Source organism: Maylandia zebra, linkage group LG1 (assembly GCF_041146795.1).
Source record: "Maylandia zebra isolate NMK-2024a linkage group LG1, Mzebra_GT3a, whole genome shotgun sequence".
In the NCBI taxonomy this organism is placed as follows: domain Eukaryota; kingdom Metazoa; phylum Chordata; class Actinopteri; order Cichliformes; family Cichlidae; genus Maylandia; species Maylandia zebra.
In genome coordinates, this window is record NC_135167.1 from 44,104,751 (window position 1) to 44,128,997 (window position 24,247).

The 24,247-nt window shown below is 41.6% G+C and overlaps 1 protein-coding gene across 2 annotated transcripts in view; it reads right to left on the bottom strand.

Annotated features, from left to right (window-relative positions):
* Positions 1 to 24,247, bottom strand: part of abhd17c (abhydrolase domain containing 17C, depalmitoylase) — a 33,968-nt gene that overhangs the window by 8,348 nt on the left and 1,373 nt on the right. For both annotated transcript variants that reach the window (XM_004568683.5, XM_004568682.4), the window contains one exon: positions 8,307 to 8,486. In XM_004568683.5, the coding sequence (XP_004568740.1) occupies positions 8,307 to 8,486 (180 nt within the window). The remainder of the gene's footprint in view (positions 1 to 8,306; positions 8,487 to 24,247) is intronic.

Here is a 24,247-nt window from a genome sequence, read left to right on the forward strand (position 1 = left end):
TTAACTTTGTTGTTTGCAACACTTGTGTTTAGGTTTTCAAAATGTAGAATTTATATTTGCAGAAACATTTTTAAAGAGGCAACTGGAAAAGCATGCGTCTGTTTAGCCTGTTGCTAGCATCACATGACGTTTGATAATCAAAACAAAATGGGGAGACAAACTGCTGTTATAAAATACTTTTGGCAACTTGATGACATTTAAATATTACAGAGTCATCACCACACTCTCTACTCTTTAAGGATCTGAGAAATGCCTGAGATTACACACGTAGAACAGACTCAAACATATCCAGTTATGTAACACTTCCTTGAAAGTTAAACTTAATGTTGCTCAGCACTGCACACGATAAACCTACAGACACACCAGACTGTAACATTTACATATTGTCTGGCTTTTTATAATTTGGTCAGATAAACATCCCCTGTGTTTCTAAATTGTGAATCTTGTGAGGCTGTTCGATATTTTTGAAAGGAACCAATAATAACGCCTATCCCTAGCTGTTTCACATTTTGGTCAGAAGTGAACAACTGTGGTGAAACATTTTCTCAGTTAAAACACAAAAACATAGAAGAGAAGAGAATTTGATCTCAAAATAACTCACTTCTTTGCTGTGTTTTGCAGTGATGCATTTATCTCTCCCTATCTCGCTCAAAGAAAAAAAAATACTATTGCTAAATTTCACTCTTTAAATTTTAGATTAACATCCATCCATCTTCTTCCGCTTATCCAGGGCTGGGTCGTGGGGCAGAGAACCTCCCTCTCCCTAGCCATTTCCTCCAGCTTGTATGGGGGAACACCAAGGCGTTCCCAGGCCAGCAGAGAGATATAATCTCTCCAGCGTGTCCTGGGTCTGCCCCAGGGCCTCCTCCCAGCCCACATGCCCGGAACACCTCACCCAGGAGGCGCCCAGGATCCGCGATCTCGTTCTTTCAGTCACTGCCCACAGCTCGTGACCATAGGTGAGGGACGTAGATCAACTGGTAAATTGAGAACCTGGCTTTTACACTCAGCTCTCTTCACCACAACAGGCCAGTACAGCACCGATCCGTCTGTCGATCTCCCGCTCCCTTCTCCCGTCACTTGCGAACAAGACCCTGAGATACTTAAACTCCTCCACTCGGGACAGGAACTGGTCCCTGAGCCACAGTGGGCACTCCACCTTTTTCTGGCTGAGGACCATGGCCTCAGATTCGGAGGTGCTGATTCTCATTCCCACTGCTTCACACTCGGCTGCAAACCGTTTCAAAATGGTTTTTTAGGGCTTTTATATTAACATTTTGAGACATTTTAACAATGATAACAAATGACGACTGATGTGTGCCTAAAAACATTGTTGGCTCTGAGAAGGAAGACTGTAAAGCAGCAGTTCTTACTTTTGTGCCGATGGTAATGCCATAGGGCAGCAGTTCTCAGACTTTTCACATTGAGTACCACCTGACTGACATTAAAGTACAGTAGTATAGGCCTGAATGTTATTTATCCTAACATAAACAGGATGAGTGATTATAATAACAACTGTACTGTATTAAAACATTCACAGCAGGTGGGATATCCGGTCTTTAAGTGATGACGTATGAACCCTGCTTCCGGGTTAAAAACTACTCTGTGTTTTTAACATGTTTTAATGTTTTTTATCTTGTTCTGTTTGATCTAAACAAGCCCCTAAAAACAGTCAGTGATCACTGTCAGCCCATCTCGGTTTTTATTACAACTGTTCATTTTAAAAATCAGTTTTTAAAACCTTAGGATGTAACTACAGCCCAGCCCCAGCAGTAGTATATGAATGACTAACCTCGTATTGTGGATGGATTATCTCAGTTGTTCTCCTGGCTGAAGTTTGGTCTGTGTACAGCATCCTGCCATGCGATTGCATTTGTCTCTAACCATCAGGAACCCTCACGTTAACTTTTATCGAGTGGAAAAAAGTTAGTGTTCATCCTCCAGCTTCACTGTGCTAATGTGTTTATATTATGCTAACCATAGCTGTGTCGTAGGGGTGCAACAATACTCGTATCGATATTGAACCGTTCGATACAGTGCTTTCGGTTCGGTACGCATGTTTATCGAACAATACAACATTTTTAATTTCCTTCTGACGATGCTGTCTGTGTTGAGCGCTCAGTGGATCTGCGCTCGACAGTGCAGCCTAGGCAGAGTAGTCGAACGCAGATTCACTGAGCGCAGGGCAAGCTAGCGAGACAGGAGCTAAGCTCGTTGCAACATGGCAAATTGAACCTCCCCCACTCTCATTCAGATCTGGCGTTTGGAACTATTTTGGTTTTCATGTGACGTATGACCCTGAAGGTAAGCGCGTCATGGACTAAAGTAAAACAGTATGTCGGATGTGCCACGCAATGCTCAATTACATGGGTGGGAACTAGTGTGTTAGCGCAGTTAGCTCGTTCACGTGTTGACGCCGTCCAGCCCCACGCACTGGGAGATCCGCGGTAGCTCGTTAACGTCATTTCAGATTAACGCTGACAGCAATAATAACTTTTCACCTAATAACTTTGTGATGAACTTATTCAGCTACTAAACCACTTCCTGTTTTTAGAGAACAGTTAGATGTAGAGAAGAGACACCGCAGCTCTTTCCAAGAACATATAGTTTTAGAAAAGGGGAAGAACCTGTTGATTCTGAGTGACGTTGTTATTTTTACACACATACACGTATAAAAATAAAAGTACGCAGGCAGCAGTTCGCAGGGTGTGTTTGCTGCTGCCCACGCGTGTAAAAACGACTGCAGTTCTCTGTGTTTTCTAACTCAGGTGTCTTAGCTGAAGAATTACAGGGTGATTTAAAGAAATCCCCTGTCAATGCTCAAAAAACACAGGCACTTATTTCTATAGTACATGTTTTAATCAATGGGCAGTTATGCTCGTACCACACATCTAATGTTATTGTAAAGTATGACAAAGTTGTGGTTCGAACTCATTTTACATGGTGGGCCACCTACAGCCAACTTTAATCCTAAGTGGGCCAGATCAGGGAAACTCCTCTTCCTGTCAGTGTACGGAAGTTTAACTGCACTTTTAATCCAGGAGATATTATAATGTCCAAAAATACAAAAAGAAGTGCAGCTGCAACAGTCTGTCATTTTTCTACATTGTCAACACGATTCATGGCCTTAAATTGGAAGAAATAAATGTATCAAATTTAAATCGTTGCTTAGTGCTGGGCCATATCATACCGTTCACGGTAATACCGGTATAATGTTGGGCAACGATAAGAAAATGAAATATGGCGATAGAATATGGGTAAAACGCGCATGCGCAGTGGCTTTGTTTTCACATGGCGGAAAAAGAATGGCGGCGGCAGCGACGGAGAACGAGAAGGGCGAAAGCGGATCGTTGAATGAAACGGATGAACCAGAACTGGTTTGTAAAAATGCTGCAGCTTCACTGGTGTGGAACTGGTTTAGCTTTCGTCCGTCAGTCAGATACACAACAACAACAACAGATGGCATCAGGTCGAGGGTCGTCAGGTCCTGCGCGGACCAACTGTGTGGGGTGATGGAGCACCTCTTCAACCTGAGCCTGAGGTTGGGAAGAGTCCCACAGCTCTGGAAAACCTCCTGTGTTGTACCAGTGCCAAAGACTTCACGCCCCAAGGACCTCAACAGCTACAGGCCGGTGGCTCTGACATCCCACCTGATGAAGACCCTGGAGCGGTTGGTCCTGGCTCAGCTTCGGCGCCTAACAAGCTCATCACTGGACCCACTTCAGTTTGCCTACCAGCCTGGCATTGGAGCGGATGATGCCGTCATTCACCTCCTACATCGTTCCCTCGCTCACCTGGAGACCGCTGGAAGAACTGTGAGAATCATGTTCTTTGATTTCTCCAGTGCCTTCAACACTATTCTTCCCTCGGTTCTGAAGGACAAGCTGGTGAACTCTGGAGTGGACCATCACCTCACTACCTGGATTTTGGACTACCTCACCGACCGACCACAGTATGTGAGGACTCAGGGCTGTGTGTTGGACAGGGTCGTCTGCAGTACGGGGGCCCCCACAGGGAACGGTTCTGGCTCCGTTCCTCTTCACCATCTACACTGCAGACTTCTCCCACAATTCCACCCAGTGCTTCCTGCAGAAGTTCTCTGATGACTCTGCAATAGTCGGCCTCATCACTGATGGGGACGACAAGGAGTACAGAGGTCTGACCCAAGACTTTGTGGACTGGTGCCAGCTGAACTACCTCCAGATCAACGCCAGTAAAACCAAGGAACTGGTGGTAGACTTCCGCAGGCACAAGCATTCTCCACTGCAACCACTGAACATCCAGGGTATGGACATTGAGGCTGTGGACAGCTACAGGTACCTTGGTGTTCATCTGAACAACAGACTGGACTGGACTCATAACTCAGACGCCCTCTACAGGAAAGGGCAGAGCAGGCTGTACCTGCTGCGGAGACCCAGGTCGTTTGGGGTGGAGGGCCCACTCCTGAAGACCTTTTATGACTCTGTGGTGGCTTCTGCTATCTTTTATGGTGTGGTCTGCTGGGGCGGCAGCATCTCTGCTGGGGACAGGAAGAGACTGAACAGGGTGATCCGAAGGGCCAGCTCTGTTCTAGGATGCCCTCTGGACCCAGTGGAGGTGGTGAGTGACAGGAGAATGGCGGCTAAGCTGTCATCCCTGATGGACAACATCTCCCACCCCATGCAGCAGACTGTGACAGCACTGAGCAGCTCCTTCAGTGGGAGACTGCGGCACCCACGGTGTGGGACGGAGAGATTTCGCAGGTCTTTCCTCCCCACTGCTGTCAGACTCCACAACAAAGACTTTAACTGAACAAACACACACATCCACACATGTGCAATAATACTAAGTGCAATAATCTTTTCTGGCATCGTTGTATTTTTACTCAGTTGTATATAGCATTCGTATTCTATTTTTATCTTATTGTATATTTTTATTCTATTTTATTCTACTGTATATAGTATATTATTTTATTCTATTCTGTACAGTTGTGTACTGTATTTATTCTTATTGTATTCTAATTTTTGCGTCATAACTTTTGCACTGTCCACTTCCTGCTGTGACAAAACAAATTTCCCACGTGTGGGACTAATAAAGGTTATCTTATCTTATCTTATCTTATCTTAACAAAGCACTATTTTTGGTAGAGCATGCTAGTGGCCGTTGTTATTACCGTGTTGTTTGGAAAATACGGCACACTTAAAATCATCCTTTGAATTTTCTGAAACTCGACAGAGCCCCTTATAATCCCGTGTGCCTTATGTATGAACTCTGGTTGTGTTTACTGACCTCGAAACGATTTTATGTACACGGCGCTCAAAAATCTGTCAGATGTTTCAGTACGACCGGCATTGTACATTGTGAACCTGCAATGGAGCATTACGGCTATCGTAGGCGGAGCCTGGCGGAGTGATACGTACTGCACCTCAACATGATATTACCGTATTGTGTGTGTGTATAACCTCTTTTTAAGTTTTGTGGACATTATACATGGTTATGCTGAGGATATGTCGGCCAGTTTCCACTGGAAATGCCTTTTGGTTAAACTGTCAGCGAGGAATTTGCACTGTTACATTTTTATATAACTTTAATGCACATAAACAGCTGCTTGTTTAAGTGAAAATACATTATTAGTGCAAAAAAACCCATCAAAGTTGTGGAGTTGTAAAGTGCTATACGCTATATTTTTTTTTTTTTTATTGTGTACTTGCTCATTTAACTGTTTATTCATTACTTAATTACTACAGTGTAGTATGAATTGCCATGAGAGAGGTCTTTACCTGCAGGAAAAGCTGTAAAACTTGTGAAAAAACAGTTAAAAGTCCCAAATTTATGACCTCCTTAACCTTTGGCCAGATTAGCATCTTTGCCTGGATGATTCAGGGCCCTAAACCTGACATCCCTGGTCTATAATCTTTGCGCTGTCTTATAGTTCCTGGCTAAAGAGTATTGAGGGCCAATTACTTTAATCAGCCACGTAATTCAGACATTTTTGACTGTGGTTGCTGGCATGGTTTTTACAGTAAAGCAGCCTGTTGTTCTTCTGATATTACTGTCTCTTTTGACATAAGGCGGGAGTGTACAGTCTTGCACTGTGCAGGTAAACAGTCAGCTGTGCAAGGATGGCACTGCTTCAAATAATGTCAGTTGCCTTTGTGGTAACATGCGTTTGAAATGCTTTGCAGCGTGCACTGTTTTGATTCTTCACACACCTGAGTACAGACTGGTGTTCACAAACACGTCTTGGTTGGCTGCTGCTTCTAAACATATCGTGGGTTGTCAGTCTTGCATGTTGCTCAGTAACATTCAATATTGATTATTTACTGCTATTTGTGTTTATGTTGGTTGTAGCTGTGGTTTCCCTACTGTGATGTTTTCCTTGTGCTTGTTTTAGTTTTTTTCCCAGCAGGTGATCAAACGCATTTTTAGTGTCTTTTCTCTCCGTCTCTCTTCTCCTCTGTCTTTCTGTTCCTCTCCTGTTGTTGAGCCTCTTCCCAACTTCTCTTTTCCTCGTCTTTCACCTTTCTATCCCTAGTCCTGTCAGTTTAGAATCTAATAACTTAAAAGTAGTGCTGTCAAAATTAACGCAGATTACGCCGTCATTACGATTAACGCGATACAAAAAATATAACGCCAACACATCTGGAGTGCAGAATGACTCAAAATCCCTGAAATGTTTCTGTCAACGCATTTCGGGCAGTTTGTCTCGGCAGAAGGAATTTTATTTTTACAGAAGCACTTCCATCTTAAAATATCACATTGAAGCGAAGCTTATGTTAGTCAGGGATGCTGCTAGCACTTTGGCTAACGTGTCACCCAGCTTGCTCACGGAGCATCGGGGGCTCGGTAAGTCGACCTCGGACATATTGATTGATGCCAAGTGGATTGCAACAAACTGCAGACCTGTTAATGTCGTTGGGAACAGGCGCTTTACAAGCTTTGGTTCCTCGTCTCAAGGACTTGAAGTGCCTCTCCAAGAGTGACACAGAGAGAGGATAAATGTTCACAGAGTTTTGTTTACATGAAGGTTTAAGATGTTCAATAAACATGTTAAGTGCCTATATTTTCCCTTTTTTCTGTTTGCTCATGCAAAATGAAATACGATAAATATAGAATAAAAATGAATGATATTTAATTGTGATTAATCAAGATGAATCCACAGTAACCCTGTGATGAATCTGATTAAATATTTTCATTGTTTGACAGCACTAATATATATTATATATGAGTGTAAACTTACCTATTAGTATATAGGTTTTTTTTAAGTTGTATTTCACAGGAGAGAAGCTGTGTTAAAAGACTGAAACTATTCATATTCTCTTTGAATTTAAGCATTTAACATTTTTTGTGTTTATTCTGCTTCATTATGTTGCATAAATGTCAGTTACAAGCTTAAATATAAAGTTGAAAAAGTGTAATTGCAGCCAGGCTATTGATCAAGCAATTGCGATTAATCGCAATTAACTACAGAAAATTGTGAGTTAGTCTTTTTTAATCTATTGACAGCACTACTTAAAAGTAAAAATAAATAAATAAATAATAAAGATCGAACAAACTATGACAATCAAGTGGGCCAGTATGATAAAAGCTGTAACGATCTGTTGGGCTGTGACAGACAATCCTGATTGCTACAGTCCAGAGAGGACAGGCAAAATAAACCCCAAAAACATATTTCACTTGTTGCTGCTGCTTTTTACAAATGTCATTTCTCATAGACCAACACCCAGTTTTTAGATGCCAGCTTGAATTTTGTTTACGTTCCAACCTCTGCTTCAGAGGCAGCCACATGTGACCTCGCAGCCACATCTGGTGCTGCAAGACTCCAGAGCAAATATCTGTGCTTCCTTTTATTGTTGTGTTGTATGTTTTGTCTTCATGCTGACGTTTGATCCTTCAAATATATGAGCAACTGTTTTATAGAAATTTACTTCTGGTAATAAATAAATGCATCAGCCATTTCCTTATATTATGGGTGCAATAAAAACTCAGGTGGAGCCTAAAAGTTCATTTAAATCATGTTTAAGTTTCAACGTTTGGTTTGTTTTTTTAATACACACATACATCAAAAAGTGCTCACACAAATATGACAAAGAGACTTTTCGGTTCCAGAAACAGAAAGGACTTGAGCTCAGAGTTTTTTTCTTCTTCTCTCTATTAATTTTACTCTTTTCCCTCCTACTAGCCGTGAAGCAGTTGCCTGACAGAAAGTTACATTTTTACCTTTACATCAGAGAGGTTTAACGCATCAGTGTTACAATAAAACTGTAACACTGCTGGTTGCCCACGTTGTGACATGCATGCGTGTTGATTGCGTCTTTAACACATACCTGGGGAAGGCATCGAAGCAGTAAGTCTTGCGTGTGTCAGGGAAGGCCACCCGCAAGCCCGACATTAGTGGTGAGTGCAGGATGACGGCAGCACATTCATAGCGAGCAGCCAGATCGATGGTGGGCACCGTGCCGATGCTCTGACCATACAAGATGATATTCTCAGGAGTTACACCATACCTTTACAAAGACACACAGAAAAGCCACATTCATTTATACTGTGATGTTACTCAGCATACACAAGGCTTCACACATGAAACACTACATAAACTACTACAGGCTCATTTAAACCATCTGTGACGCCATTTAAGCAGCAAGTGCTTAAATTAGAAGTTTAAAACTAAAAGGCAGTCTGAAGGGGTCACATTCGTGCTGACCCTGGCTGCAAATATGGGTTTTTGCTAAAAATAAATTAAATAAATAAGATGAAGGTTTTTCTGTCCATATTTTACTCTGGTTCTCTTGTTGCTGGCTAAAGTGAGACAGGAAAATCCAGCTGTCAGCTGTAATGTTAGTTTGTAGAGCACTTAATGAACGAGGACTGTTTGGCGGAGAATCACTTTGAGTCAGGCGATGTCTTCTTTTTGTGTTCCCTTTTTTTGAACAGTATATAACACAATATAATATATAATATATATATTTTCATCCTAATCAGCAAAATATTTAGATTCTTATATTATTGTCATTGGAGTTTAGACTATGTTTGTACATTTAACATTCAGCAGCTTTCTAAATTGAATAGTTTATTTTACAATACAGAAAAACAAAGACTTTACCACAGTCAAAATTATTAGACCTGATAGACCCAGGTGCCAATAGTCATCTACTAATCATAAGGTTGGCCTTTCGATCCCTGGGTGCTCCCTGGGTGTCCATGCCAAATATCCTTGTTTAATGATATTAGAGTGAATATTGGATAGAAAGCCCTTAAACATAGAAAAAAGTGTTTTTGTGAAAGAGTGAGTCTCTCAAGCTGGACCTTCAGTTCACCCCACAGATTTTGAAAGAGATTCACGATTCCTTCCACTTTGATTGGATTCCTGGTTCCAGATATACTTGAAGAATGTTTCTTTGGGATGCACGCCACTCCCTTCTTTCTCCAAAAAAGCGTCTCAATGTCCAAAGAGCTCTAGTTTCATCAAATAAAAGGATGCAGTTCCAGTATTCATAATGTTTGTCCACGTTGTCCTCCGTCTTGATGGTGTCTCGCCTGCAAAAGTGGTGTTTTTCTTGGTCTACGACCTCGCTTTCCATTTGTGTTCAGTGTTCTAGTGGTTGTCCTCTTTGAGACTAGAATTCCCAACTTGGCCAAGTCCTTCACTTCTGTTTTGGAAGACAATTCTTGCTAGTTTGTTCCCAGTGTCTTTGGAATCTTTTGCTTCCTGCCTCTGCCAGGCCTGTTCTGTTTGAATTTCTTGATTCCCACTCCATTTCATAACACTATTGTAACTTTGTATATTCATCTCCTGCTTTGTTAGTACCAACAATTCTTTTTCTCAAGCATAAACTCATTTCTTGTGTTGTTGGAGCTGCACTGCTTTTATCATCTAGTATAAATCTAGATGACAATGAATGTGATCTTTATGTTATCACCCTACTGGTGTATTAAAATAATGACACTATTATGAGATTCATAATAAACTGAACGTTGCTCCTAAATACGCTTGTATTGCAGGTCTGTTTTTTGTCGTGGGTGAAACACTCAAGCATGTATTAAAGGAAGCATCGAAGCAAAGAATTTGTGTGGAGCATTTTTTTTTATTATCGAATTATTTGAATTAATTGATGAATTGTTGCAGCCCTACATTTAATTACTGAGAAATTCTTTCAGTAACAGTATGACAGTGGATCAACCATTAGACATGTGACCTGGAAACTGGCATAGCGTTTCCCAGCTTCTCTTCTAAAGTACTGCAGTCCTGACAGAAAACAGTTAGTCTGTCAAGCAGAGGAGATTCTGGATGGCATGTCCTCTTGCCTTCACTCACAATCTGGAAAGGAAGCTTAAAACAAACCCTCCCATTCCCTGACAGTGCTGGGAAACAAACTATACCACAGCAAACACACAAAGGTTTTTTTTGTTGTTGTTGTCGTTTTTTTTTTTTTTTTTTTTTTAAACCATTCTGTTTCCAAATCCAGCTTTACAAAGGATTGGGGGTAGAGGTGCTGTGTTGGACGTCCCCTATGAAGAAATGTCATTGCAACAGCTCTTCAGATAACAGCTTGGGTGTGACTAATCTTTTGGCCTAGACAAGTACTTCCTCTGATAAGCAGCTACTGAACTGCGCGGTCATCCTGACAGCTGATTATGACCTGACACATGGATGGGCAAAGTCCCCGCTGGGTGCCATCTGACTCACAACTCCCTGGACTTTGGAGCACCAGACAGAACATTGTAAGGAAAAGAGACTCATCGTTGAGAATGAATGCAACTGTATATCATGGCTACTAAACGATGAAGAACAAAAAGAAGAAGACCAAGCAGATGGACATCATCAAATGACTTTCATGAGCCCTCAGCAGACAAAAGGCATAAATGTGTTTGTTTTTTTTAAAATGGCCAAAAATTACAGATATGTTTTAAGACACCCAGTGGAACATCTTGAAAACAGAGCAATTTACTGAAAGGACCTGTTTTTCAGGGATAAATATTGGGAGTCAGTCAACACTGTGAAAAACAGTGGTTTAAGAATAAGATCTCTCAACAACATGGTGATTTATGGTATGCCGTGAACAATGTGGAAAAGAACGCTTAAGAGCCATAATATCTGGCAGATATAATGCAGAACCAGCTTTAGCAAAGGTGATGTGGTATCTTCAACACTGTGATCGATGCAATTATGTGCAGGAACTTCGACGGCTGCCGTGGAGTCCAGTTCAACAATGACCAAGATTGAGTCATGAGTGTGTACGTCATAGGAAACTTGCACATTTTGTCAACAAAATACATGTTTTAAGGCAACATTTATCACTATAGGGACAATGCCTTTTACATCCTCCACTTCCATGACGGTGAAGGACCAACATGGCAATTGTAAAGAAAGTGACACAGTGGAAGCTGTGGCATTACGAATTCTGAATTTAAAAAAGACCTAGTTCAATTCTGCAGTTAGTTTAAGAGAACAAATGGAAAAAACTGACAGAGTTAAGCTGAAAAATACAAGAAACTACATCATATTGAAGATATTAACAAAGAAATTGGAGAAACAGAGGGGCGCATTATCAGTGACTACCATTAACCAGTGCTCCCCCTTGACGGCAGAGCGGGCTGGTTACGAGCCGGGAACGAGCTCGCAAAGAGCACGCGCATCTTTGCAGTCTGAGCGGTGCAGGGCTGTAAGGGAAAAGGAGAGATGCAGACTGATGCAACAAAAATAGGGCTGGGTATCGTCACTGATTTCTAGAATCGATTCAATTCCGATTCACAAGGTCCCGAATCGATTCGATCCACGATTCGATTTAATTCGATTCGATTCGATTCTATTTAAATCTGGGAAATTTTGACAGTCAGAAATATTATAATTCAGATCAGAACATTTACATATTTTTGTATCTATAAAAAGGAAGCTGACACTCGCAAGACTTTATCCAAGGTGTGAGCATCACAGCAGATGTTCGAGAGAGAGAGAGAGGGGGGGGGGGAGAGGGGGAGGGAGAGAGAGAGAGCTGCGCATCGCGGTGGAAGCAAAACAGTAAAAGAATTCATGACGATGTTTATGTGAAGCGTTTGGATCTTCTTTTGCTGCTGGTTCGGTCAATATTGTTTGGAGAGAGATCAAACTAACAGCTTTAGAATCAGCGCATAAAGGGCGTGAACACAAAGCGCGGACCCGCCGACAGATCAGAATCAGCGAGCTGTCGGCTTTCAGCCCCGACCGTGAGAAAGGCGACATCTCACTGATTCTGATCCGCTGTGTGTTTAAGTCTATGTGCAGAATCCCTGTACCTGCTCTCATTTACTGTTTGGTGGTTCTTGAAATTTTGTGAGATGTCACCAGAGATTCTGGCATTTCGGACAAAATAAATTTATATTAAAAAATCAATTTAGGATTTTAATGAATCGATTTTACGTTATCCAAGCCAGAATCGATTTTAATCGATGAATCGATTATAAAAACCCACCCCTAAACAAAAACCAGTAGGGTGTAATGCATACACTGTATTCTATAGCACACAGGAGTATTAGCCTATTATGTACAATTAGAAACAGTTTTGTGACAACTGACGAAACAAAAGAGCGTCCTGTGTGTGCAACAGCACAACAAAGCATTACCTTTCCTTTGATTAAATGCACAAGTGGTGCTGGTCATTAGCTGCTCGCTAACTGGGTAAGGCTGTCATGGGTCTGTAGCTCTGACCACTGTTTTAAGAAACATATTTAGTTTTAAAGTAAGTTACAGGGCCTGCCTTTCTGGAGGACTAAATAATTAAGAAATAGAATATATTGGATTTATATTTCAAGCACTGGGAATATATAATAAGGGATTCTGGATCAGCACCATGATGCAAACTTGTGGCCATAGTATATACAGCAGGGGTGTCAAACTCAAATACACAGTGGGCCAAAATTCAAAACTGGAACAAAGTCGCGGGCTGACGTTAATATTTATTGGGAAAAAAAAAATCTTCCTCCAGATATAAGAATGAATCTTTTCTTATGGACTCAAACACGTTTTGCTGAAAAATTGAATATGGAACAAGCAAAGCTTAATACTAAACAATATATATATTAGCTGTATGATACCAGTAGGCCAGCTCTGATAGTAATTTGGTTTGACACCTATGATATACAGTATTCTGGAGAAGGTATAAAATGTCACTGTATGTGTGTGCGTGTGTGTTTGTTTTATATGTATAGACTTTTTTTTTTTAATTATTAATCATGATATAACATGGTCCAGACATGAGGAGGAAACTGTGACAAAAGGAGCTGTGTGATGCAGTGCATCCATCACCAGCTGGATTAAAGAGCACAGGTAACAATAACACGTGTACCAGTTGTTGCATTGCAGAGGTGTTCAAGTAGAAAAACAATAATAAATAATGTTTTGGTTCTATAACATTTTTCTATTATTTCTCTATTATGGATTAGGTGCAAGAGTTTTTGTATGTGTGGGTAATTCAATAACAGACTAATGCAACAGCAGACTGTGCCTTGTTCTCAGAGGGACAGCAAATGGAGAGTGATAGTTTAGATGAGATGGAAGGAGGAAGAGAGTAAGTCACAGGCGCTGTCACCGATCTTTGCATTTTATTATTATCTCATAACACTTGTTTAATCAGCTACCAGCTCTCCTATGGACTTTTTAATGTCTACAGTGTCAGATCAACACAGCCCTGCCCTCCAGCACCATCAGGAGCAGCAGCAACACCTCAACAGCAACAGTGTACCCATCAGGTAAAGCATGGGCTACGTTTGCTTTGCATTGTCCCTGCCTGATGACAGTGATATAGTATGGTGTGATTTCATATTAGATTCTTGATGAATGTGGGTTGTTGTTATTCTGCCCCTTTTTAACTTTCAGCACCATCTCTGCTCATGGTCAACTTCACTCCAGCATGTTTTCTGATGAGGCGAAAAACTGGAGCACCAGGAAGCACATGTAAAATGTCTACACATAGAAAGGCTCTGAATGGGTGAGACATGCAAGTCGGTAACACCACAAATTAATAATCTCAAATAAATTATCAGTTATGGGTAGGGATGGGTACCGGTAGGTTCTGACATAAACGGTAGTAACCAGACCGAAAAGCAGCGCACATTTCAGTGCTTTATTTCGGTGCTTTTTTTCCCCCTGAGATGTCACACACTTTAGGAGCCAATCATTTTAATAATAATAATAACAATAATAATAATAATAATGGATTTATATAGCGCTTTTCAAGGCACCCAAAGCGCTTTACAATGCCACTATTCATTCACTCTCACATTCACACACTGGTGGAGGCAGCTACAGGTGTAGCCACAGCTGCCCTGGGGCAGACTGACAGAGGCGAGGCTGCCATATCGCGCCATCGGCTCCTCTGGCCAACACCAGTAGGTGGTGGGTGAAGTGTCTTGCCCAAGGACACAACGACCAGGACAGAGAGCCCGGCGACCTTCCGGTTACAGATACGCTTCCCAACCCCCTGAGCCACGGTCGCCCCCCCATTTTACCTTTGCAAGCGTAGTAGGTGGGCCCAGGTACGTACGTTCTTTTAGAGCAGAGCTACAGATTAAAAATGTCCAAGGCGAAGCGGTCAAAAGTCTGGCTGTACTTCACAGCAAAAGATGCAAACTCAGCATCAACAAGTGCTTTAAGCTGATACTGTGATACTGTCAAAGGAGGTAACACCTCGAATCCGATGAAACACCTGGTGACGCATAGCGTTTTTTTTAAAAGCCGAGAAATGCGCCGTATTTGATAGCTTGCTGCGAGACCTCCCACCGTGCACATCTACTGCGGGTGTGGTGCCTGTTATCGGACCCGGAGTTAGCAACATCCCCCAAAAACCCGAAGAGGAGAGTCCTGGCCCCTAGCCCTGCCAGTGTAGCAGAAATGATGAGGATGATGATGCAGCAGCAGCCGTTCTTCTCTGCGTGAGTAGCTTAATGTTGTTCGTGTGTAATTTACGTTGAGTTTTAAGAGCTACTCTGTTATTTCTTTAATTATTTCAAGTCAACATAAGTGAAAAGCGAGAGTTGCAGGGACATGCTGCTGTTTATTCAACACAAGGAACTGAATTTTTAAAGTCCAGTGAGCGGACATGTAACATCAAAGAAAAAGAACAATAACACCATTTAGCAATTATTAGCGTGCCAAGGCAACTGATCTTTTTTTAAAGCAAATGGTTATCTTCAAAATCTTACTGCTGCACAAAACAACCCAAGTCCCTAGAGGCCAAGTAAAAGACCACTTTAATTAAATTCCAGTGTTAAGGCCCATGCACCTAATGATTTTCCTCAACATCTGATTAAAAAGATATTGAATAAACATACAGCTGCTCCTCAGGTGCTTAGGTTCCCTAAGGCAGTCTGATGATTAATGCAGTTTTATGCTCATGCAGGCTACTCCTGGAAGCGTTGGGGAATGATAAAATGTTTCATTTAAATGCTAGATGTGATTAGATGCTCTCCGTTTTCATTAAGTGGCATTAATACTATGTGTCAAATGGCACATTAACCTCAGACGTGTTCATTATTGATTTGTTTATTTACGTAATGATCCCCCTCAAGCCTATGATGTAATTCAACATGAAGGAGACAGACATTTAACTTTCCATTGTTAAGCTGATCTGATATTTGAATAAAATATTTTCTGATCCTTACTCTAAATCAGGGGTCGGCAACTCTGGGCACGTGGGCTTAACTGATGGCACGGCCATAGCTGGACTGGCCATCGGGCATACCGGGCATTTGCTCGGTGGCCCAATGATTTTTTTTATTATTTTTTTTTGTAACGGTATAAACAATGAAAGGCGTTGGACTGGCCAGATGCTGGCCGGTGTGTAAAAATAACTAGATGTTTGGTGGTGGCATCGCGGAGCTTCCTCAGATTCAGTAAAATTAACAAGTGGTGGAGGCCAGCAGGTGGATGAGGGAGATCGGAGGCAGGAGGAGGAGAGACCCGAGGCGGCCGCTGGTCCGAGCGTCAGGTGAACTGAACTTCAGGTAAGAAGTTATGAGCTGCAGTCCATCTGGGTCAGATATAAACCAAGTTTAGGTGGAGTTTATTTTCGTTGTGCTGACTTTTTACAGTCAGTTACAATAACTCGTACTGCTACTAGCTAGCAGGACGGAGTTTCTATACAGCTGTTGCTATGAATTTACTAATAGTAAAATTTATTTTATTCATAAGGTTAGTTATTAGAGTTGCCAACCGTCCCGTATTCAGAGAAATTATTACGCGTTTGGTGTTGAGCTGAAAAAGAACACAGTTTGTCCCGAACTTCAGCTAGAATGGAAAAAGACACAAAGCTGGAGTTATTCTGTCATTACGCTGCACAGCTGCCTCTTCTTCTCTCATTCTCTCCCCTCCCTCTCTCATGTTTCTATTTCAATCATGAAACTGATCAATGATCAGCTGATCGTCTCTCTTGTTTATTTATCGCCCACTTTGCGCCAGAAAGAGGAAACCAGCTGATGTCGCGCTAAACAACAGCAGCACGTTTAAGCTTGATCAGCTGTTGTTAGAATTTATTTAATATTAACTTCTAGTATCAGCTGATGTTTGCTGGAGCCACAGCTGTAAAGCTGCTGGTCATGATGTCGGTTTGGATATGTGGTGAGAGGGAAACATGAAGATGAAACCAGGAGATGTCCTTACTGGATCATCAGAGCTGTGATGGAGAAACAGGTTTACCTTTTAGGTGACATGAATGAGTTGAAGTTATGAACTGTTTCTGAGACACAAATAACACCAGGATCCTTTTCTAAGCAGCTGACAGCTGGTAACTGTGCAGGGGCGGGTCTAGCAAAGTGTTGCCAGGGGGCCAGGTAGGGCATTAACAGGGAGAGGGGGGCACAAAGACATACTTTCTTATTCTCATTTAAAATGTCTCACTGAATCTGAATCTTACAACCAAAGTTTTTATCTGATGTAAAATGTATAGAAATCATACATATACCAACAAGACTGTGCATCACTGTCACAGCAGCATCTGTTTCCATTCAAAGGCTTTATGGCTTTAATACCTGGGGGGCCGGTCTCTAGTCAAAATGCTCGATTTTCTGTCCCAGTCCAGCTCTGAGCACGACACACAGTGAATTAATCTGAGAAGGTGCATTAAAAAAAATAAATGGCGCACCACCAGTGCACATCGCAAATCAGCTCACATAGACACATTAGTTGTGCCTCTTCTTAATGACGGTATCTTAGCTAACAACCCCAACTACCAGATTCAACTTGTAATTGGCTAAAAATAACTTCGCCTACCGGTGAGAGGAACGTTGTTAGCTTTCCACATTCTGACACTTCAAAAGCTTCAGCAGCTGTCAGCACAGCATCAGCACCACGGAGATACACAGATACATCCGTAGACTCGAGACACAAGGCGTCTTTGGGACTTTCAGGTGTTTGGACCAATGTTTTCTTTTCTGAACAAACCAGAAATCTTTAATGAGCAGCTGCATTTGTCTCGCATTAACTGGCTGAGTTAATGCCAGTTAATGCAACATCGAAGCAGCTGGAATCCACAGCTGTGCGTGTTCATGGAGCTGCATTGTCACCTGCTGGACGTCACTACCTGACAAGGTTAACTGTCTTCAGAACATTGCAGAGGCCTTATTGACAGTATTTGGCTCTAATATCTGTGTGAGCGGATTTTCTCTCACATGAGTCTTCAGGTAGCAGAGATTTTCCTTGTTTGAGGTGACCAAATACTTATTTTCCACCCTGATTTACCAATAAATTCTTTACAAATCCTACCATGTGGATTCATGGATTTTTTTTTTTCACATTCTGTCTCTCACAGTTGAAGTGTACCTCTGGTGCAAATTACTGACCTCTGTCATCATTTTAGGTGGGGGAACTTGCACAATCGGTGGCTGACTAAATACTTTTTTGCCCCACTGTATTATGACAGCAGGCCGATCTACTGGGCCAATCTGCTCATTCCAATTCTATGTTGTTCTGTGTTACACTACACACCAGTAAGGACTCTTACGTAGGATTTATAGCCCTGCAAACGTGTCCATCTGCATACACTTTTCGGTCGGACAGAGAGGAGAAGGGTTTCCACCCATGTGAGATGAGATCCTGACTGCAAATGGGACGCGCACGGCATATGCAGCTGCTGAATGCTGATTGGTTGACAGGTGGAATAGAGTCAGGAGGGATAGCGCAGGTTACCATGAACCGGAGAACTGTGAAGTGTCCAATGACACTTTTCACACTCAATTTCACTTCAGCTCTTTGTATGTTGTAATGTCATGCTCTGTTGCCACCAACAGCACGAGCAGGAGTGGCTGCAACACATACACTCTTACTCTTGTATACTGTCTCCATCTGAGGCAGACGGGTAGTCCCTGCAGCAGACAGCGGACACACTCTCTCCGCTCGACTATAAAACCAGCTTCAGGCTGAGCGAAAATAAGAGAAGAGCAAATCATTTCACTGATTAATAAAAATGTTTCTTTTAGTTTGTAGTAGTTTTAATCCTAATGTTATTTAGTAGTTTACAATAAATGCAGTAACTGTTTTCTTTGATGTCCATGTTGCACTGCAGGTCATGAAAGCACTGATGTTTGATGAAGTCTGCTGTTTCTTGACATGCAGCAATTTTCACTTATGTGCTGATTAAGTATATGAAACAAGTGTAAGCATTAAATATGAAGAGACACAAACGCAAAAACATTAGTCTGGAATTGGATGTTGATAAATGGATTAGCTGCCTAATTTTTGTGATAATTAATTAATGTAAGTGGTTTATGATTCTCTTGTTTCATCATCAGAAATACGACAAATCACTGTTTGATTTCAAGTGTTGGAAAATCATGATTGGCAGTTTTCCCATAATTAAATACTTAATCCACTGAATTCTCATAATAACACTGGAAAGTTATAACTACTTTAGGTTAATGTAAAATGTATATTTCCTCTTGCTGTACATGAGCTCGACATACCTCAAGAATGTGAAAAACACGACCCAGCTCCAAGCTCAAGTGCTGAAGCACATGCTTTGAATTGCAGATTATACATTAATTGTTTATGTCAACGCAGTAACTCATTAAATTAACTACATAAAATGACAAATACCTTTCTGTCTGTTTTACACTGCATAATTTCACACGTACCTGCAAACATAACCAGCATGGTACACGGCGTTCACAAGGCGAGAAAGTCTCATATGTACACACAAGTATTATAAATGCAGCACACACACACACACACACACACACACACGCACACACACACAAATGGAAAGAAGTCCAGCCATGAACCTGCACGTGCACACCTGGACACATTTCTGTTGCAAGAGGTCTGAGATGAAACTATGGCTTTGTAGATCTCATTACTTTTTGAGTCAAAGCACAATGGCAATAATAATTTAATGCATCAATGGGAAAATTAGGTAAAAATTGTCTTGATAGGTAAGCCCCTGCCTTTAACTTTGACCAACATTAATCAGCAACACCATCCTACCACCATTAAGTTATCTAATATCTTTTATCAGTTACTGTTAAAAAGTAAAGAACTCAATTATGAGTCTAGTCCTGCAGGCAGAGACAGCATGAAGACGGACATATGAGGCATAAGCTATATAAGCTATCGACGAGGAGCTGGAGAGTTTAAAAAAAGAAAGAAAAACAATCTGTTCATTGGAGATGGTTTAGACTCAAAGTATGAAAACGAGTCCAAACAAAAGGTTCAAGTGCTACTACTTGCTTCCACCATTTACAGCAGCACCATAAAGTGTTACACATAGTGTGTGAAACTGTGTGCTGCAGCTCAGGCCATGAAGCCTTGACAGCCTTCTTCATTAACACTATATTTTAGTATGCAGTAGTAGGATGTTGTAGATGATCTCAACAATAAACATGCAGACCATCCACACTGACCTGTTGGACATTAATCCATGATTTAGGACCAAATACATTCCACGTGAGAAGACCTTCCCGAAGTGGGGGGCCCGCCCCCTGGGGGGGGGGGGGGGGCACAGAGGCATTGGAGGGAGGGCGCGGAATGAAAAGCGGGGAAAAAACAGAACGCTTGGACACTGCTAGCACGGGGCGCCCACAGAAACGCAAAGCAGGAGATGAAGCGGCGCTGAATATGTTTCCAAACCAACTTCATTCTAAGACAAAGACTAGAAAATCTGCTGAAGCAAATCTTCCCTTTGGCTTCACCTGCACAGGTGCTGAGGTAGGTCTCCCTGCAGGGTTGGTTTCCCCTGCATCAGGAGCAGCGCTGGGCTGTTTAAATCACAGACAAACAGGATCCAACAGCTGTTTATGTTTTTGAACCCATTTTGCACAGAGAGGCATTTTTTGAAAAATGTATTGATAACAATGTTGAACATTATTACACAGGAAAAAACAACTACATGTAAAATAATGACACCGTGACGCCTCTGCCTTTGTAAACAGAGGGACAGTAACTGCGTGTAAACCTGCAGACAGTCAGATTAACAGTATTTCGTCTCTATCATTCTGCAGTTCATCTCATGTAAACAATAACGTGGCCACAGCGTGACGTGAATAAAGGCACATACCTTTGACACCCGTGTAGGTGCGGACGCAGCGTAAACGAGTTAGTAGTTTATTTTATTACCTGTAATTTATTGCTGTTTACTTGTATTTGCTTAATTGTTTACTAAATATTTGAGGTGTGAAATAAACAGCAATGGAGCAAAATATGGGCGCGTGTGGTTGGAGGATGTGTTTGTGCGCGTGCATGCGCGAGAAGGGGGGGCGAACATTTTTCTTGTAAAACAAGGGGGGGCCCAGCAAAATAAGTTTGGGAACCACTGCTCTAAAACATAAAGTCATCTTGGAGGCAAAGTCTCTGGTCAGTTATGAGGAAAACGTTTGAGCTACCAGCTCGGTCTGCATGAGTCTGCAGACCAAGAGAAAGCAGCAGCATCACTGGGCGAACGTCTTCCAACACAGCATAGCGACCAGCATCGCTTAAAATAAGAAGGATGTTGACCCTCCAGAGAGTGGTGGATCGTCAAGTTGCTTAACCAGCAGTGAGCTGGATAAGCAAAGCTGGACCGAATAAGTCGGGATGGTGGTGCATGAAGAGCTCTACATAAAAATGACCGCCCCTGACATTTATTAACACACAAAATGAGCAAGAATGAACAAAGTTGCTTCAAAGTGTCAGCTTATTTCAAATTGAACTCAAGAAATTTTACCAAACACACAAACTGTTTTTGAAGCATCAAATAAATGAGCATGGTGGCCACATTTCTGTGATAACGCGCATGTCCATGAATCCTGAATAATTCAAAACGTTATGTATGAAGGCACAGTAAACAAAGTCCACATCACACTGAACAAGATTTCAATAAAATTCAGCTTGGATCCTTTTGAATGTCAGTGATTTTTAAATGCATCTGCTTCTAAAGTAGGGCACAGAGGCTCTTTGCGATTTCCCTTCTGTATGTATCATGTTGGGCATTAAAATTAGGGGCGGGTTTTGATTATCGATTTATCGATTAAAATCGATTCTGGCTTGGATAACTTGATATCGATTCTTTAAAATCCTGAATCTATTTTTAAATATAAATTTATTTTTCCCGAAACGCCAGAATCTCAAAATTTCAACAACCACCAAACAGCTAAAACAGTAAATGAGAGCAGGAACACGGATTCTGCTCAAAGACGTAAACACAAAGCGCCGACCCGCCGACGGATCAGAATCAGTGAGATGTTTGTTTTCTCACCGACGGCACGGACACGCTCGGGGCTGAAAGCCGACAGCTCGCTGATTCTGATGTTTCGGCGGGTCGGCGCTTTGTGTTTACGTCCTTTTTGCCTTAGATTCTGAAGCTGCAGGTTTTATCTCTCTCCAAACAATATTGACTGAACCAGATGCAAAAGAAGATCCAAACTTCGCTTCACATAAACATCGTCATGAACTCACTCTGACTTTTGCTGTTTTGCTTCCACCACACTTCATGCACAGCTCTCTCTCTCTCTCTTCAAGAACAGTTTCCCGTCTAAAAATCTGTTTTCTGCATTATTCGCTTGCTTGTTACGCACAAGTCTACTGCTGTTTACAGCGCTGTCGGACGCTGTTTGTTTCCCTTCTACTTACTTCCAAAAAGAAAGCCTCATTTCTGCTGTTCAATACTGAACAAATTGTAACTTTTTAAAATTATGCAAAATTGCAAAAGGCTGTGTCTCAAATAAAACCTCTAACTTTGCTCTGCTTCACGTCAGCAGCATCAGGTAATGTTCATATGTTGATTAATGGTTTTCTTTCGTTTTTGATCTACTGCAGAATATTTTTAAGGTCATCTGCTATAAAATTCCAGGCCAGGAAAGTCACCTTCACGTTTTTCTGTGTTTTATCTTCAGTGACTTCGACACAAAGGCCTCTGCTGTGATGCTCACACCTTTGATAAAGTCTCACAAGTGTCAGTTTTCTTTTTGTAGAAATAAAAATATGGAAATGTACTGATACGTGATCAGGCAAAATTTACCCGATTCAAATCGAATCGAATCGTGGATCAAATCGATTCGGGACCTTGTGAATCGAAATCGAATCGATTCTAGAAATCAGTGACAATAATCAGCCCTAATTAAAATTATCCATGAAAGAAAACCTGTGCAGGTAACATACTGTACTGTATTTATAGAAACCATGATAAGCAGGAAACCAGAGGCAGATGAGCAGAAAACAGGTGAGTCACATTTCCAATGGTTCCACCTGCCAAACCTTTCTTTAGCCCTGAGCATGTACTGGGGGCAGGAAGCTTTATTAGCACCTACACAGCATAGGAAATGCAGTTTTTAACAGCCACTGGCAAAGATTAATTTTGTGCCATGTAATCTTCCAGCAACTTCTCGGTTTCACTTTAGCCGCATTTTATGAGCTCAAATTGTTGTCATAAATATTTTGTACTTGTAAATCAGACTGTGTAGTTGTTAGTTTTGTACCCATGTAAACCAAGATATCTGAAAATTTTATGTTTGTGCATCTATAGATGAGAATTTGTGTGTGTGTGAAAAATATTTAGACAAGTTACAAATTTGTTTTTGTTCAGGTCCGGTTACAGATGCAAAGCAAAAAACTACGTGTAAAACTGCGCTCAAGTCGAATTTCCCAGAGGAACCCACCCGAGGGATTAATAAAGTTCTATCTTATCTTAAGTTCCCTGGCTGTGTGTGAGCTTCAAATTGCAAGTATGATTTTTGACCTGAATTTTCTTCTTTTCACAAATTTAACTGGAGAACAGATGGGTTGGGCTGTCAGAGGGGGCTTTACTGAGCTTCAGGTCCTGGAAGGGCAATACAGTTTGAAGCTGGAGGATCTCTATATAAACATCCCACAAGGCTCATATAAGCTAGGTCCCTTAACTTTCAGTAGCTGTTGAAAGGATAAAGTTGTGGTAAACCAATGGTCAGTGTCAGGGAGTTTTTAATGTTTTATTTGATTATGCTTCAAATGTTATGTTATACTTATGTTCACATATTTCACCAGACACAGTTTTCTGTTGAAACAGGAAGCTGACCCTGTGACCCTGTGACATTTACCGCAAGAGATCTGTACAGAAATACACATCCGCAGAAGTTGACTTGCATTATGTTATTCTTAGAAATTGACTTGTAGCACATACACTTTGTGACACACACACACACACAGCTTACACACAGACAGCATCAGGACCTGCGTAACAGGAAATGTGATTATATTTGCATATTGACGATGTAACCTATAAAAATAAACAAATACTGCAGTACGGTGTGACTCTCTGTCTGAGTTTCACCCGTGCCGCACGTTATCAGTATCAAGTGTCTCAGTGTTGTTTATTCACCTGACCGTTTGTTAACTGTAAATCTCTGACAGTCAGAATTACCATTATTACTTTCACATAAAGTCAGGGCTGACCCGGGACCATTGCTGTCAGTCACACTGCACAGGATAAAGGCCCTTTCACATCAGACGTGGCATTCGCTGCGCTCACAGCTAACTAAGAGCAAAGAATCCACAATGTGTGTTGTGCTGGCTGCTGCGCTAGCTTTTATGTTGTTTTCTTGTGGCTGCTCTACGTGTACTAGATGCACCTGCCCCTCGTCGTTTCAAAACGTATCTCTGATTTTATATCCTCTATGACAGTGTGTGTTGTATTATGTTCACGTTTTTAAGTAAAAACATGAATCACTCGATCATAACTAAGAAAGCTTTGTAACTATCCCGACTAGCGAAGAGTGTGTCATTTCCACAAAAGTGCTTTCCTCCCCGAGGTCCACAGAGCCGTTGAAAAGACTGTGGAGGTCCCTGCACGTACAC